At 54.3% G+C, this 17,895-nt stretch overlaps 1 protein-coding gene across 1 annotated transcript; it reads left to right on the forward strand.

The window, feature by feature from the left end:
- Positions 1 to 5,853: 5,853 nt before the first annotated feature.
- Positions 5,854 to 17,363, forward strand: LOC119098680 (cysteine and histidine-rich protein 1 homolog). The gene is made up of 7 exons (XM_037221666.1): positions 5,854 to 6,169; positions 9,095 to 9,123; positions 9,893 to 10,102; positions 10,627 to 10,838; positions 12,472 to 12,632; positions 13,461 to 13,663; positions 15,301 to 17,363. Exons 1-7 carry the CDS (start codon positions 5,966 to 5,968, stop codon positions 15,326 to 15,328), a joined length of 1,047 nt encoding a protein of 348 aa, XP_037077561.1. The 5' UTR covers positions 5,854 to 5,965; the 3' UTR covers positions 15,329 to 17,363.
- Positions 17,364 to 17,895: the final 532 nt, after the last annotated feature.

A 17,895-nucleotide genomic window follows, 5' to 3' on the forward strand; every position in this document is an offset into this window, starting at 1 on the left:
GAGGTTGCCACGTTGGACCACGAAGATAAAGCTGCTTCGACCGGTCGCGGACTTAGATTAATGTCGGGTGCACTGCACTTGACTGAGCCGTGGTGGAGGCCCAGTCTGCCCCGGCCCGCCTCAGGATGCGCGCTGCGAACGCCCTTGGTGACGGCGAGCCAGCGGGCGTCGTGCGGACCGCGCTGCGCGGTGCCGCCCGAGCGGCGCTGCTGCTGCTGCTGCTGACGCTGCTGGGCCAGCAGGTGCTCGAGTACTGCTCGCAACCGGTCACCTCGACTGTGGTGCGGCGGCAGGCGCCGTTCCCCCGGCTCACGCTCTGTCCCGGCGACCACATGGAGGAGGGTCTGCTGTTTGACCAATATCGCCGACTAGCGGCCGGCGCGCTCAGCGTCGTCGAGTTCTACAACCGGAGCACGCTGGAGATGCTGGACGCCGGAATTAGCTACCTGAAGGTGTCGGGACCTCAAAATCGCGTGATTGGGATTCCCAGTTCGGGCGCGCTGGGCGCCTGGCGGCATCGTTTTTACCTCTCGCTGAAGGGCACCGTCGTCCGGCCACTCCGCTGTTTGACGTTCGAGCCTGGCGCGTGCCTGCACGCGCGCGGTGGCAGCCTGATCGACACCGAGCTGCTGCTGGGTGTGCCGCCGCTCTTCACCAGCAGGTACAACGTCTCCTACCGGCTGTACGTGCACGGACCTGATGAGCCTAACGTGGGGGACCTCTCGGCACCGGAGCTGCACGTGCAAGTGCCGACGACCACGTCCGTGGAGCTGCAGCCAGGCCGCGTCGACGGGTACCGTGTGACGGCGCGGCTGCGGCGGCTGGTCAGCGTGCGCCGCCGGCCCTGCCGCGACGAGCCTCACTACTCGGAGGCGCACTGCCTGAAGGAGTGCCTGTGGCGGCGGCTGACGGCGCACACTGGCTGCCGGCTCCCGCACATGGCGTCGGCCGGCGTGTACCTGCCCGAGCTGCACGGCCCGCACCACCACCTGCCTCCCTGCACGCGGCTCGTGCAAAAGGAAGGCCCCCAACATTATGGCATCCTCCTTACTCCGTTGCGCGAGAAAGGCTGCCTGAGGCAGAGCTTCGAGTGGAGCCGTCCCCGCGCCGAACCTTTGGAGGATGACATCAATCCGAACACGGACGTGACGTCCATGGGCTTCAGCCACGTCCCGGGGCCGCCCCCACCACCGTGGGGTCTGGCCAAAAGGCCAGCGGGCGCAGAGCAGTTCGTGGCTGATGGCATGTTGCAGGATCTGCGTGGGTGTGACTGTCCGCCCGCCTGCCGGGTGGACATCTATGACCTGCAGGAGGAGCGCCTGACACACGTGAATAAGGTCACGTCTTGTCTTACGATGGCGCTGTTCAGGCTGGACCTCGCCGCCGAAGAGATTCAAGAGTGGATCGCCTTCGCCCCCAGCACGCTGCTGGCCAACGCTGGCGGATTCTTTGGCCTGGTCACAGGCTTTTCGCTGTTCACACTGGTGGATCTCGGCGACACTCTGCTTGGTGGGGTGGTGCGGAGATGGCAGGGCACACACAAGGTCAAGGCTGTTCGTGTAAACACTGGATGAGATTTCGCCAATAGCTCTGTAAGGTCGGGACGTTCTCTGACAAAAAGTGGAGAGATAAATGACGAATTGCTCTACACCAAACAATATTCACCATCAAGTGAAACCAACTCATCTCAGTGTCAGTAACCCAGGCAGCTGAATGTGTGTAGCTAGACGAATAGAACGGTGAGAGAGAGAGAGAGAGAGAGAGAGAGAGAGAGAGAGAGAGAGAGAGAGGAGAGAGAGAGAGAGAGAGAGAGAGAGAGAGAGAGAGAGAGAGAGAGAGAGAGAGAGAGAGAGAAGAGGGCGAGAGAGAGAGAGAAAGAAAGAGAGAGAGAAAGAGAGAGAGAGAGGGAGAGGGAGAGAGTGAGTTGGAGAGAGGGATATATATATATATATATATATATATATATATATATAACCGTTGTCGACCTCAGATAGCTGGAGACATCTGGAGATACCCCGGGAAGGACGTTTGTTTCTTTCATTTATGCGGCCCAAGTGAAGCATGGTAAAATTACTGCACTGAGCGATGGTGGCGGAAATGTCGGTGCGACTTATGCAATTTATGAAAAATTGTGTTGTAAATGAACACTGTGATGTCGTTGTCGAGCACCTATTCGACACGCAGACTGCCTTCTCCACGATGCGATGCTGAAGGGGATTGTGCTGGAGCTTCAGGCGCACGTCAGCTCGTGTCACGTGGACTGTGTGTGCTCGTGTCACGTGGACTGTGTGTGCTGTGTCGTGTCTACCTTGCGCGATGTGTCACACGTACTGCGTGCACTGTGTCACATGTCTTTTGTGTGCTATCACGTGCACCGTATGTGCTATGTCGCATGTACATTGTGTACCGTGTTACCTGTACTGTGTGTACTGTGTTACGTGTACTGTGTTTTTTGTGTCACATGTACTATGTGTACTGTGTCACGTGTGCGTTGTGTACGTGTCGCGTGTATTGTGTACCGTGTCATGCGTATTTAGTGTACTGTGTCACCTGTACTGCGTGTGCTGTGTCACGTACACTGTGTGTGCTGTGTGTGGTGTGCCACGTGGACTGTGTGTTCTGTGTCACGTGGACAGTGTGTACTATGTCACGCGGACTTCGCGTCGTACGCTGCAGAGCTCCGCCAGACCATGGAGCGTCTGCGGCCAGTCGTGCCTCGCACTTCCAAAATTCCGTCCGAAGTTCTTTCCGCAAGTCCGAAATTCTTGCTTGCAGACAACTTATAGCTCAGAATCTACCACGCCGATAGCTCCCAAACCCTACCATCCAGTACGCCATTTACTCTTATCCTCTTTTGAAGCTGCAAGTATAGCGCCATTTATAATAATGCCTTTTCCTTCATGTTTGTTCCCAAAGAAACGTGCAGCTTAGATAGGCTGGCCTTATAGGTTCAATTTCCCCTTAGCAGAGGTGTTGTGCCGAAGATCACGCGCTGAATGTAGACCTACAAGAGGGAATCAGGTATGGGGCACCCAATCGTGAAGGTTTGCTAGTGATCGGTTAGGTAGATTCTGGGCTATACGTTGTCTCCAAGCAAAAATTTTGGACACGTAAAATTTGACTTCTTTTGACCAGATCTAGTGTCACAAAATCTGGAAGTGCGAAACGGAATCACGTGTGGGGCATCCAATGGTGACGGTTCACAGCGACCTTTGCAGTAGGCTCGTAGATTTGAGTTGTCTGCATTTGCATGTAAAATTTTATTTTCGAGTTTTTAAGGCCTAAATGACCTCAGTTCAGGTCCCGATATTGCTTCACCATGGCTCGTCTCATTGCACGGGATCGATTGGTGTAGGTTTCAAGGCGATCGGACAGGCCGTTTCGGAGAACTTGCGTGTCTGCGTCATTTGCCGGTTTTTTTTTAGACCCTGCCCCTGCGCACTCGTTCTGACTGTGTCGTGCGCATTCCTGCCCGTTTTGAACCCGTCATGTTTGCCAGTGACGTATGTGGGAGGGGGGGGGGGGGGGCTAACGAACAGTGTGCCCGTACGACAGCGACCGCACGTTGTCGCTGACCACCTGTGATGTTCCCACGCGCCACAAGGTGGCGGTTTTGGTTTTGGCGCAGTGGTTGTGATGGTGAGCGTTAATGTATATATTCTGTCTTATCTGTGTTGTTTCATTTATGGACTGCACGTGGATGCTCTTGCTTCTGTTGACATTTTCAGCTCCATGGTTTTCTAGAGATATTCATTTTTTAGCTTCATTTCTACAACGTCTCTGTAGGACACTTCACACCTTCGTCGAAATCCAATAAAATGATCACCAAACTCGCACTTTCATCCATCCCTCTTATCACCTATCTTGCTCCATCCTGCATCCTCGCGACACCCCGCTTGTCCGGGGCAGGCTGCGTGCGTCAGCCACGAGTGGACCGAGAGCCCCGTGGGAAGGGGACCCTGACCGGGCACCCAGCGCGCATGTGCGGTTTAAAGCTCGGCGGTTGCCCCCCCCCCCCCCTCCCCCCCCTCCCCCCCCCCCCCGGCGCATGCAAGTCTGTCCCACCGTTAACTATTTTTCTTCCTCCCATAGCCCTGACATGATCATTTCTAGACGAAAGGGTTCTAATCCAAAAGAACAAGCACCAACTCAAGCTCGCTCGCCTGTCCTCCAATATCTGACGTAACCTAAACTGTTCGACAACAGTGGACCATCTCCCGTTTTTGCGCCGGTGAGGAAGTTGCTGCCGTTGTTGGCGTCGCGCGCCATCCAGGTTCGGCCCTTCCAGGGCTCACTCGTGAGCACTGCGCGCCTCCACAAGACAAATGGGCATCGAAAAGTCGCTGCGAAGTGACAGCTCAAACGCTTCATGTCAGCAATAGCACAAGCGGTTTATCGCCCACAAATATTTCTTTCCAACCACTGGACAACATTTTCACCTCGGTAAAAAATAGCTGATTTTGAGGGAAAAGGGTTCATTTGTCCTAGACACGTCCTAATGGAAACAATCATTTTGTGTTGCAGCATTGAACTATTTCGACCTGTTCTGTTAGTGCATGACGATCTTAACGACCCAATCCAAAGTCGCGCTCCTTGGAACGTCTGCGATTCCGTTCAGTCTGTGGAAAAACTCACTTTGCATAGATTGAACATTCATGGTTTTATTCCATGCGTGAGGATCTATTTCATCCCGTCCACACATACTAGGCCGAAGACCCATTCATCCATGCACCTGGTCCACGCAGTTAGCTGTGGCACGGATCCATGTTCGGTCTGCGGTGGCATCTACGTAAGATCTGAACGAATGTAACCTATCACGCTCGAATGCACTCCCTAATGGCACAGTATCATTAGTCACGAGTAACTGCCCTCAGGAATCATGCAGTGTGTATACAACCTCGCTAGACAAGATTGTGGCACAGTGGTGCCGAATGCGGTACCAATGTGGCGGGCGTAGTGGCTCCAGAGTCGGCCGGCTTCAAAGTACTATATTTTTACATCCCGCACTGCAAAATCTCGTTCTGGCGCCCTTCACACGCCGGTTATAGCACAGCGCTCGCCATCCGTGCGTAGCACTATAAGATGTTATCAATTTGGCTACGCCTGTGGAAATGGTGGTGCACAAACGATAACCGGACACGTCCACGGAGTAGCCGACTCCCCTCCCACCGTGCACAACACCCGTCCTCTGCCGCGAATTCAGGTCACTGTGACCTTGAACCATCCGTTAGGCTAGCCTTGGATAGCAATGCACTGCGCCGTAGTGCGTAAATAAGGCACTCCAGTATAGACGCCCCGCCCCACGCGCAGATCGAGCTCCACGAAGGCTCCATAGGGGCAAGGGGAAGCAAATGTGCACGTTTCTGCAGGCTCGAGCATTCTTTGTTGAGATCAAGGGCCAATCGATGGCCATCCGCGACTGTGAGGGTAAATGGAAACTGAAGATCAACAGCGATAGAATCCACATATATGCTGTCTTTCTTTCATTTCACTCGCATTATTTCTTGACCGTATACAAGACGACCATGAACGCGGTGCGCTTAGGTCCTTCGCGAATATAAGTACTGGCTAAAATGGCCTCACACGGTATCGATGCCTTCGGCCGTTTAAAAGAGCATCCCGCAAAAACGAACATTAAGTTCGATTTACCTTTCCTTTTTAGCTCATAATATGATGCATTATCGACCAGTAAGGGAATTAATCAATTTTTTATTCATTTAATTCAGTCGAAGCGTGAGCTAATTTCGTAATAGCTAGTATATTTCAAAAAATATTTTCCAATATGTACTGTCATTGGTGCCTAGAATCAGCTGATTCCCAGTCAAAACACAAACCAGCTGACACCAGCCAAAGCAGAAAACGCACAAAGGATACGGTGGGCGGTATCTCCCTGGCAAACGCGCAGTTCGCGCAACTGCCAGGCTACGTGCTCGTCCAGGTCATTTACGAACACTTCATCGAAGCGATGTCTGACGAAATCATGGCGGACAGTAGTGACAGGTCAATCGACTCAGAGTGTCACACTCTCGAGCCTGCCACGAAGCGACAGAAGTTAGAGTCGGTGGTCAAGCCAGCATTGAAGCAGGAAGATGACAAGCTGGAGCAGAGGCTCGGAGGGATCCTGTGTTGTGCAGTTTGTCTGGATCTCCCCAAAGCAGCCGTTTATCAGGTGAGTGTTCAGGTGTTTTTATATCTTGAGACTATCGTGTGTTTGCAGGGCATGATAAAGCAATGATCTCTGTGGGTAAGAACGAAGGCTTTGTATGTCTTGAAGTATTCAGGATTCATTCTGTTCACTGCAGAACAAATTTGTGAAAAAACAGCATGCGTTGCGTATCGTGTCCTGCTGTAAGGCAGTCCGGGTGCAGATAGGGAGGTAGGGATGGACGAACTCGATTGGCAAACATTCTGAGAAGATGGACAGGACAAACTCCGTTGTGCCCTGCTGTCCTTCCATGCAGGACGATAAATTACATATTAAATGCTTTAAATCGGTGGTGGCTCCCTCTGACCCCCCTCCCCTCCACCCCCACATTTCATTAAAAGGCGAACGAATTCGAATGAGTTGAAAAAATGAAACGCCTTTCATTTGACAGGAGAAATGTTTGCGATGACTTTTGTCCAATGCCCATAGAGCAGCGGTGTATTTTTTCATAAAAATTAGTGGGGGGGGCTGAGCGAGGAAAAAGGACGGAGCCTGTTCCGAAAATACTCTAACAGAAATGTGCTTCTCTGATTTGCCCCACTTTCTGTCCATGATTGGGAAGGTTGGAGGCCGGGTGCGGGTTAAAAACCCTCCTACTCAAGAGAAAACTACATCGCGACATGCAGAATACAGAGCCTACCCCCGTGATTAAGAATATGACGTAATATCATCAACGGTTTGCTTACATTGCTTAAGGCCTCGTTTCTCAATGCTCTTGCAAATAAGCCATGCGGCATGGTGTTTTGAACGGAGGTATCAGGTGGTGCAATATTTTTCGAAATATACTCAAGTGGTTTGACGCTCGCCAACAGGTGTGTACCTTAATCGCTTATGTCTGGGGCCCTCTCAGGCACTCTCAGGGAGTGGTCACTTGGGCCTGTGCCACCCCATTGGAAAGTGCTGTTTGTGCGGCGGCTGTGGAAAGCTTGGAATTAGGGCGCTCGAAACGCGTCCACTTTTATGTAGGCCAGTGTAGCACGTGAAAACGTAGCTCAGGGCGGCCGAGAGAAGAGGACAAGAGTTTCAGGAATGTCCGCGTGTAGTTGTACTGTGTACTGTGCAGATGACCTCCCAGTGAGGGTTGTGACCGTTAGGACACCTTGAATGTGACTGGGGTGCATTTTTGTTTGGGTGTCAGTACCTGTAGTCGAAACATAAAACTAGTTGAATTTTCTCAAACGTCGCGGCGGTTCAGACCCCACCGTTTCACTGCCATAGTTACGGTTAATATGAGGGCCGCTGCTGAGGGTTCCCACGGTGCCTTATCGCCCGAGTACGGAAGCCATGCGCAAGCACCAGATGATGCTTGGCGTTGGAATGGCGTCAACCTTCGCGCGTTGCTTGTGTTTGTGGATTGTATCTTTACATAAATGTGTACAAGCCTGTCGCTGCTAGTTTGCATGTTTGCATCTTTTAGAAAGTTCTAGTGCAACCCATCGTAGCCGAAGTCGTCTAGGATGGGGTGCATGGCTCAGAGGCCCCTCCTATGCAAAGCATGGCTCCGTCGAATAAGCCAGCAGTTTACACCTCCGTCGACGCTCGGTGCTTCCCTCGAAACACCGCCTCTGTGTGCGCCGCACGAGTGCCGGAGCCCCGGCGCCTCCGTACGCACACAGAAGGCCGCACGCAGCGAGGCGACAGCGACCCGCGCCGCTCCCGTGGGGCGCGTTGTCGTCCACCGGGCCGACGCTCAGCCACGCAGCTCCGGTACCTGGGCCGACCTACTGCGTCGCGCGCGGCGTGAGGGGCGGCGGCGCGTGCGGCCGACAGCCAAGGTCGCCGACTGACCCACTAACGCCCTCCCCTCCCGGCGGCGGTCGCGGCCGCGCTGGTTCGCCTGACACGCTGCCGAACGCTTTTCGGCTCTGGTGGCACAAGAACGTCAGTGAATGTAGTTGAAGGTGACGTATTTTGAACACTCTTGCCAAGGGATGATATTGAACCCAGCTGGCAGTGCGAAGTGTTTTGTGGGGAAGCGCATGATGCCGATGTTAAGCACTGCTGGGTTCGAGTGTGTGGCTCATTTCCGGGTCCTTTCTGGCCTTGTTGATTATTTATATTGGAATATGAGAAGGACATCCTCGAAAGACGAGCGTGTGACGGCAGGCAGCCAGAGCATGGAAAGCCGGGGTTTGGTTGAAGGAACGCAAGCTGTTTTGGAACTGCTGAGCTCGGTTAGGCGACTGGTTGAACTGCTTTATGTATTGGCTTGACGTGCAAACCGCAATCGCCACCCTCTGAGACTTTTCTACAGCCTGAGAATCTGCGTAAGTATCTAAGTCGTGAAAGAAGGTTGGAAAGAGGGAAGGACTGAAGGAAGCAAGGAAGCAAGGAAAGAAGAAAGGAAAGGAGGAGGGAAGAAATGTGCCAAGGGTGATGAAACCGGCAAATGTTTGGCAATAGCCTCTGCGATGGTAATCCAAAAAGCAGGTTCTCAAAAAGAAAATACGGCTGCACGGACGTTTTTTAACTTGAACCTACACGTTCTTCCCCTCCCCCCGCCGTGCTCTTATATGGTAACAATGCCATAACATTGCGTGGGCATGTGCGATGCCATCCACGTTATTACCCCAATTAGTCCATTCAGGCGTCTGGACGCGGGGTCAGGGGTCGTTTTTGAGGCGGTTACTCAGCATTTACAACGCTTAATTGGCTGTTGTTGATACGCATTGGGATGCTCAAACGCATTTAAGTCAATTTCACCGGAACGCCAGGGCTCGGAAGTCATCACTGCCACCACAGCGCTATGTTGGCTAGTTATGCTCGCCAGTACGTTTCGACTCAGTGATAGTGACTTGAGTTGGTGGCCTGCTGCGCATCGCCATGTGGGGTGGGCAGGCATGGGCTGTCGGCTTCCCCTCGTTGACCGCTGTCTGTCTCTGTTTCCAGTGCACCAACGGACACCTGATGTGTGCTGGGTAAGTTCTGCTGTCGTTGTCAGGCGGGCGCAGCCCTCTAACCTGAAGAAAACAATGCAGACATGTCACTTATATGAAAGCTATTTGAATGCTCAAAAACTGCTGCAAATTACGGATAATTATGTATACATGAATTCTTGAAATCAAGTGCGGCACCCCTATGTCGAAGTCATGCATGTCATGCATGTGTGGGCCGTGCCGTGGGGGCGTGGGAACGTCCAATGAGAACCCGAGGTGGATCGCTAACTTTCTTTTCAGGGATAATTCTGTCCATTCATCGCCAGTGGGGCAATGCGATTTCTCGCGAGACGTATATAGTCCGTGTATAGTCCGTGGTCCGCCGGGACCTCTATTTCAGACCTGGTCTGTGGGCAGATTTGCCTGTTTTTTTCTCGGCAGAATGCTAGAAGCATACCACGTGGTGCCAAAACACCTTTCAGGGGACCTCATTCGCCGACCAACGTTTCCACATGCGCACGACTAACGCCGGGGGGGAGGGGGCGGTGACCAGTTGGGGACGTCTGACGGCGGGGCGGGGGGTGGCCGGTTGGGAACATCCAACAACGCGAGGAGGTGGCGGTGGCCGGTTGGAGAGGTCCGACGGCGCGAGAGGGGGCCCGTGGCTGGTTGGGGACGTCTGAAGGGGCGGGGGAGGCTGTAGACGGTTGGGGACGTCCGAAGGCGCGCGGGGGGGGGGGGGGGCGGTGGCCGATTGGGGACGTCGAACGGCGCATGGTGACCGGGCCTCGGGCCTCGCCGCCGCCGGCAGGTGCTTCACCCACCTGATGGCGGACGCCCGGCTGCGTGACGAGACGGCCACCTGTCCCAACTGCCGGATCGAGATCTCGCGCTCTCTCGTCTCGCGCAACCTGGCCGTGGAGAACGCTGTCAGCGAGCTGCCGTCGCAGTGTCCACACTGTGGCAGACAGTTTCCGCGCAGCTCGCTCGAGCAGCACGGCCGCGACTCCTGCGATGAGAGGTGAGCGGGCGGTGAGAGGACGGGAGGTGAGAGGTAAGCGGACGCTTGGAGAGGGGAAGTGAGATATGAGAGGTGGGAGATGAGCGGGTGGTGCAACGGGAGAGCTGAAATATGAGACATTAGAGTGGAGGTGAGAGTTGAGAGGAGGCAGGGAAGGATGAGTGAGCAGAGATAAGAGGCAGGGGAGGAAAGGTGAGTGGTGTAGGGAAGGGGAGCGAAGTGAGATCAAGGCGTGTGGTGAGGGATGACCTGAAGAGGAGACTGTGCCGTATGGAGGGGTGCGCCAGGAAACGAGGAGAGCAGAAGTGAGGAATGAGCGCTGTGGAAGGGGCAGTGCGAGATTGAGAGGGCAAGGCACGAATGCATGGGATGTGAGCGGGAGTATCGCTGTGGTGCTGGTGAGCGCATGACTGGACTGTAGGGGGAGCGATGGACGATGTCTTCTTGATATGTATCCCTACACTGTTTGGTGCTGCGATATGAAGGCACGCGAGGTGAGGTGAGCCGCCTGGGCCGCCCGGTAGGCCGGTGACCTGCCAGTACAGCCGGATCGGGTGTCCGTGGCGTGGCCCTGCGCACGAGCTGACGGCCCACCAGGCCCAGTGCGTGCACCCGCACAACACCGGCGAGACCATCATGGGCGTGCTGCAGGCGAGCGAGCAGCGCCGCCAGCGCGACGCCCAGCTCTACGACACCATCTTCGACCTGCTGTCGTTCGAGAAGATTCTCTTCAACGGTGAGCGCGGACTGGTAACCGCTTCAGCGGGAATCCCGGGGGGAGGGGCGGATCAGGCCCGACGAGCGAAGGCTGGCGCAGACGAGCGTCTGCAGGCAGTAGGGTCGCGCTCCTGCTGTCCGCGTCCGCCTGCAGGCCCGGTGGGACGCGGCTCTGGAGCGTGCAGACACGGCTCAGGTGATGGCCTGGGTCGGCGCTGGTCGCCTCAGGGGTCCTCGGCCTCCGCCATCTGGCCAGGGCAGCTTAAGGACACTGGTCTGCCCACCATTATGTCGTGAAGAATCGGTCACTTTGTTACCTTGCAATCCATCGCCACCTGTTGGTCTGTGAATGACCATCCCTGTTGCGCCCTGAAACGGAGGTCTTACGCTCGATGCTGTCAATTAGTTTAGCTGTGCAGGCGGTGGCGAAGTTTGTTAGGTGGCGGGGTTTGTTAGGTGGCGGGGTTCGTTAGGTGGCGGGGTTTGTTAGGTGGCGGGGTTTGTTAGGTGGCGGGGTTTATCATGCGGAGCGAGCCTTCTGTTGAGGTCAGGTCTTTACTGGCATGGTACCTACCTGAGGCTGGTACCCATTACAAGTGCGTACGTCACAAGCAAGCGACTGTTATTCAGGGCATAGGAGATGGTGTGACGTACTTACCTGTGACGTCATAACTTGCAAATAACTTGCGGACAGCGTCTGACAGTGGGGAACGCGGCCCAGGACGCTGATTGTCGTGTGCGCCCGACAGGGCTCACACGATAATGATACACAATAATCAGAATAAAAAACACAGAGATGTAGTTTCACGAAATGTGTGGGGGGGGGGGAGCGGGGGGTCTGAACAATGGAAAACGCCCAACCTACCCCGAAACTGTGCCATCAAACAGGTTTCTCCCCAGATTTGGCCCACTTTCATCCCAAGGTTGGGGGGAGGGGGCTCCACCCCCCCCCCCCGCCCCAACTAAATAAGAAACTACACCCCTTGCGCTAGGTCTTGGTTTGCCAGCTGTTGCCCTCCGCTGGTGTCCGGTACTGATCAAACCAGAGAGCGCACTGCGGGCCCGCCATGGCCGGTTGTGGCCGGCAAGCATCCGTCCCTGCCACGCGTGGCCGGACATCATGCATCGATCACGTGACTCGCGCATGCACCGAGCGTCTGGCTGTTGATCTGGCTGTTGATTCTGCGATCAGCGAGCGCACGCTTGTGGGCTGCAGTGGTGGTGCGAGCTGGGGCTTGTGATCACAAGGAAAGAGCATACCTGTGCTCTGTCGCGATAAAGCGAACAGGAATAGAAGTTATCTGAAAGTATGGTCGTAGTTTTTGCTATCGGCAACGCGTGTGAGGGATGCGCGTTTTGCTCCGTCGCTGATGCGTCGTGTTGCAGATGTAGTGTATGCTCTATTCCTCGTATTCTCCGAAAACGTATGTAGATAGCCTGTTTGTTTCTCTGCATAGCTGAAGACTGTCGCGTCGGCATACGCCATGGCAAGTGGACAGTTCATTGGGTTTGATCCAATGGAAAGGCATGGTTCGTTACGGCGTGGCGCCGCCGCGTCAGACACGCGGCGTCTGGCGTGCTGCTGTGAGCCCCAGCCGTGCCCTCGCTGTCCAGGCACCGCCGCTGACTGCGCCGTCCGCCCCGGCCCGCAGACCTCCAGCTGAAGCCGTACCGCACCGACGATTTCATCCACAAGCTCTTCTACGAGACGAGCCGCTTCTCGGCCTTCAACTGCCAGTGGGTGATCAAGGCGCGCATCAACGACAACCAGCGTGACCCGAGCCAGAGCTGTGACCGCTGCATGACCTACCAGGTCAGCGCCCGGCGCCGAACGGCAGGGGCCCGAGAGCGGGGAGAGAGGGGGGGGGAGGGGAGGCGAACGCCCGGTGTTGTCAAACACGACGCTCTGGGCGGCTGGACTGTCGGTGTCCCTTGACGGGGCTTCCTCGTGCACGAAACACGCGGCGCACTGCAAGGGGGAATTGCAGCAGGTGTCCTGATTGGTGACACGTCAGTTCTTGCAGCCAACTCCTACAGTGATATCGCGCGATGACGCCACGGCGGTCTCTGCTGTTTGATCCCGTCCATGTCTTCATGCGTAGTATGGGATCGAACGCATATCCTGTACGCCGCATGCCGTCGATGCCTGGCTCGTCTGGGCCCAGTCCGTGGTTGGCGGCGCGTGCGGTTTGGTGTCCGCACGCCATATCCCGCCGTTCAGTGAGCCAGATCACGCGCCGAGTAATAAGGGCTGGTCCGGCGGACTTGGAGCGCGGGGTTCGTTCCATGCGTTGGACGGCAGCTTCGGAAAGGCTCGTGCTGTGCGGGAGTCCGGGCGATGTTCACAGTTGCCGTTGTGTTCGCATCAAACATGTCTACTGTTCGGTCATTGCTCATGTATTCAGTGACGTGCTGGGGAGCGTTTAGGCACCTGGCCAGGGAAAATATGCCTATATTTTCTTACCAAGCCAGTTTAAACATCCTAGAGACATGATACGTGCAGTCAGTATATAGTGGGATATACATAATGATGCTAACCAACGTCGAGCAAGCAAAAACAGCCAATCATAGGAGGGCGCGGTCTTATTTCGACTGGGCGGTCTGTTTGCGCTGATTGACGTCTGGCGTCCTCGGCACGCAGCTGATCTTGAAGTCGAAGACGAGCCAGCCGCTGAGCGTGCAGTATCTGCTTCTGCGCGGCCCGTTCGGTGATGCGCGCGTGGCGCCTGCCATCTACAGCCACGAGTTCAGCGACGGCCAGCCGGAGAGCGAGTTCCAGCGTCTGCCGCTGCCGGACTCAGCCGAGTGTAACCGCATGCTGGCCGCCCGCTCTGTCAACATCAGGTGGGCAGGGATCCGTCAGCACCGGGGGGACCTGTCAATGGGAGGTGGGCAGGGGTCCGTCAGCACCAGGGGCACCTGTCAATGGGAGGTGGGCAGCGGTCCGTCAGCACCAGGGGCACCTGTCAACATCAGGTAGGCAGGGATCCATCAACAGCAGGGGCACCTGTCCACGGAATGTGGGCAGAATAGTGTCAATGACACATTTGTAGGGAACCCCCCAACAGTAGGCGAACAGCGGGTCTGTCGAGACTAAGATTGTTTGTGAATGCAGGGCAGGCAGAGTAGTCTGTCACTGTCAGTTAGGGTGGAATCGGCCAGCATCGGACGGGCACATTCACCAATATCGGCATACCCTTGAATGGCATGCACAGTGCGTCAGCGGGGGAGGGGGAGGGGGCTCGACACTGACGCTCGGACTCCCAGTCTCTCCGCGCGAGGACAGCCGATGTGGCGATCTCGTGCTGAGTGAGCCGGCTGACAGTGCGGTCGCGCACGCACGGGGGACTCAGGGCGCTGGGGCGTCCTCCTTAGCCAGTAGGAACGACTCTGTGCCACCTCCTGGCTGGATTGAGGTTATTTGTCAGTGTACGATGTCGGAGGGGGTCATTGAGCTGAACCTCCATGCATTCACCCAGAGCCACCGGTTAGCGACGTCGTCCGCACCACCTAACTGGCAGGGAGACTGTGCTGATAAAACTCTCCGCAGCTCTTCGGGCAGTGCTCGTGCTTGTTTGGTAACATGCATTTCGCTTAGTGATTCATCCCCATACGTCGGCTTGCTGAAGCATAGACTGCTGCAGCGTGTGTTTTAAGTGTTACCACACGCTTTGCTGCTCAAGTGTCAATAATATCGCTATTTTGGTGCGTGGCGCTCGGTGTGCAATGATAGTAGGTTTGCTTCCTCGAAACGATATCCTTCACGCACACATCCCTCACATCATTAGTAGCTGCACAGCAACATCATGACCGACGTAGTCGTTAAGCGCTGCTCCTGAATGCTTTTCCACGGATAAAATCGCTTCTGAACACAACTCGCCCCTCCTTGCCTACGTACCGCTTCCGCATCTTAGCACGGCTGCAGCTGCGGTGCACCAGATAATGGTATTTTCGGTTGCCCAAAACATATCAGGCACGGGGTCAGATGCGTTCACATCGTCCGACGTGTGCCGTCCCAAAAGTGTACAAGGCGTGCCAGGAGCTTCGAAATCTGTGGCGCTCACGCTGCATCGACGTCATACGAGTGGATAGGCACACCGCCACCTCACCCATGGCGTGTGGCGCCATTGCATTGTGTTCGTCTGAACTTTCGCTCGTTTGAAGTGTACGGCTGGTCCCGGGTGAGATGCCGGCGATGGCGCTCGTAAGATTGTTCCCCATCGAAGCGCATTGTTGTAAGTGTGGTAAGCGTGCCTGCACGGGTCATTTCCGTTCCCAACATCAGCTTCAGAGGTGACCAAAAAGTTGCGTGCTGGTCCTGTTCTCGGTTGCGCATGCGATGAGTCGGAACCTTTGACGCTTATTCATTATATTATTATTATATTCATTATATTCGCGCGTATTTCAGCAATGGCAGTAGGTGCGTATGCGCTGACCCAGATGTGCGCAGCGATAGTGTCATTTGAGCCCATGTCCGGCAGGTTAATCATGTTCCAACTGAGCAAATGAGAAGCTTTGCCGCCGCCGCGGCCGGCTCCAGCTGCAGTGCGGACCGCCGCGGTCCGCTATCACCACCACCACCACCGCTGCTGCCGCCGCCGCTGCTGCCTGCTGACCCAGCTGCGTGCTGCAGCCAGCGTTCCTGGCGCAAGATGTGCCCCTCTGGACGGTTCTGGGAGCACGAAATACGATGTATGTGTGTGGCTCTCTCCCCGCCTGTGGTAAACCCACGAAATCTCAAGCGTACGTTTGCGGCTTTACAAGAGCCTGAGTAAGCTGGGCGTGGGGGCATGACGTCGCCGAAGCGCCCTTCAGTTCATGAACCTCGCTCTCTTGTAAGGTACATCGTTGGTTTCTTGCATGGTCGACACAAATCTCGGCATGTAGTGCGTAGTCGTAGAACGTAACTGCGGTGGCAAATTCGTTAAGAAAGGGTGGGGAGCATTGATTTAAAATGGCAGTGTTCGAAGCATTGTTATAAAGTAGTGATTACACATCTGGTTCGCATTTATTTCAGCTTCACCAGTAGAGGAACTCGAAACGTCACTGGTTGATTAATTAAAGCGTGTAAAACATCATTTTATGCCTGCGATAAATCAGCTTTACACAAGTTATGATAGAAACATTGTGCGTACAGTGCCCCGATTTTCTGCAATTTTTTTTCTTTTTTGGTGTCCTTGTGTGTCTGGCGCCAAATGTTTAAACATGGGCGTGGTAAATACCTCGTGAACTAAGGTCTGCTTGGTATCGAAGTGCATAGCCGTGGCCAGCACCGATCATGACGAATTCGATTCTAAGATATCGGCTAGCGCGCCGTATGAGACAGTTTTCTTCAGCTGCTTCCGAAGCGAGGCGCCGTCTATGAGTGCTTTTTCCAGGTCGTCAAGCATCCCACTGCTGCTGGCTAGGCGTTTTGTGCTTATCTCCGGCGACATTATGCGCGCATGGTTGAACCGGTTTGGTGCATTTGCTAAACGACTTTCTAGCCCGGGCTAGCAAACCATGAGAAAAAAAGAAGGCTGTAGATCCAGAAGACACCCGAAATCGCCGCGTATGCTTACGTTGCGCATGAAACGGTCGGCAGGTGAGATTCGCCTACTGTTCCGCTACATCTTGGCGGCCCGGTGTATTTTGTGAAAAAATTATCACTCTCTCCATCGCCGGCTATGGACAATGTGGAAACAAGACATCATGCTTTATGATAAATGCCGTCATGTATGGCCTTTGACCACTGCGTTACAAGTGGTTACCAGCTGCCCGGTTTAAGGTATCGTATTGTTTGACCTTCGGTTTCCTGTGTGTATCGTAAAGCATGCCCATTTTATCATTTATCAGAAGGAAGTGCCGCAGTGACTTTTTGATTCGGTTAAAGTGGACTTTTATCTTACTCTCGCATCTGTCGGCCCCAGTGACTTTGCGGAGGCGTGCATTAATTCGAATTAAGCAGGTATGGTGTAGATTATGGTGCGAGATTTGTTGGAGGATGAATAGACTCAGATGACTTAAGAATTGAGTAGTGAAGGTTTACTGGTGATTAGCTAGATCGATGTAGAATAAGGAAGCAGGTTTATGCCTCGTCTGCCACCAAGTACAAAATGCTGATGAAGCATTGATGTGGATAATGTTGCGCGTGTGCCATCTAAAAATTGGTAGCATCAGGACAAAACTACTGGTCGTGATATAGGTCCAACTGCTTCACTTCCCAGGACGTCTGACGTCTGTCAAATGTCTGCCCAATCCATTTGAAACACAGGACCGTGCGAGAAAAGTTGACGTAGTCTGCCGTCTTCGATTTGCACAGTTTGATGGAATATTTTGATCTTTTTGCTTTGTTAGACGCCGAGTTTGCGCGAACCTCCATGTAATGTGCTATGTGCAACCAGCAGCTGGTCGATAGTGTAAGGGATGCACGTATGTTAGTTTTCTTAGACCACCCATGGTTCAGGAACAAAGCTGAGAAGTGTTTGATCATGTATCTCATATATGTATGGCCCACCGCCATTTATTTCTCTTAGGATAAAATATATTTGTGGCTACGACTTCGGCATATTCTTTCAAACCTATCGGCATGGTAGGCGGTTCGCGGAGAGCAATGTAGGGGCGAAGGAAGCTCGTCATTTGGACGTATCTTTAACAAATCGCCCCGGCAGGACCGCTGTCAGCTCCGAGGCAGCCGGTGTTGCTGCAGCCACAGCTGGGCGCTATGGCCACATTGTGGCAATCGGCGAAGCTGCCGGGAGGAATCAGAATCTGTCACCAGTAATGAATAAGATTGTTCTGATTTGATTTTCGGCTGGCGTTTCAGACGGACGAAGCGACGTTTTGACATGCTCCAGTATGGTTGGTTTGACCGGTTTAAACATAGTTCTTGTCAAATGCGTCATGTTAGTCATATTGTAAGTACGATATTTTATTTTCGTGCGCGCCACGTCACGTGACCCCCTGTTGCAATATTGGGTTATGGGAGCTCCATAGGAGTTCCAGATGTCCACAAGTGACTGAAATACATTACCTTGTGGAAGCAGTGTCCGGAGCTTTAGCTGTTCTGCACCAGTCGCCTGAGCGCGCGGCCCGTC

This window comes from Pollicipes pollicipes, unplaced genomic scaffold, assembly GCF_011947565.3.
Source record: "Pollicipes pollicipes isolate AB1234 unplaced genomic scaffold, Ppol_2.1 Scaffold_4740;HRSCAF=5597_pilon_pilon_pilon, whole genome shotgun sequence".
In the NCBI taxonomy this organism is placed as follows: Eukaryota; Metazoa; Arthropoda; class Thecostraca; order Pollicipedomorpha; family Pollicipedidae; genus Pollicipes; species Pollicipes pollicipes.

Excerpts from the sequence above, each read along its gene's own strand:
- LOC119098680 (XM_037221666.1), top strand. The coding sequence starts at position 5,966 with ATGTCTGACGAAATCATGGCGGACAGTAGTGACAGGTCAATCGACTCA. Across the intron at positions 10,839-12,471 it reads CGAGAAGATTCTCTTCAACG|ACCTCCAGCTGAAGCCGTAC; the intron begins GTGAGCGCGGAC and ends CCCGGCCCGCAG. Across the intron at positions 13,664-15,300 it reads GCCCGCTCTGTCAACATCAG|GTTAATCATGTTCCAACTGA; the intron begins GTGGGCAGGGAT and ends CATGTCCGGCAG.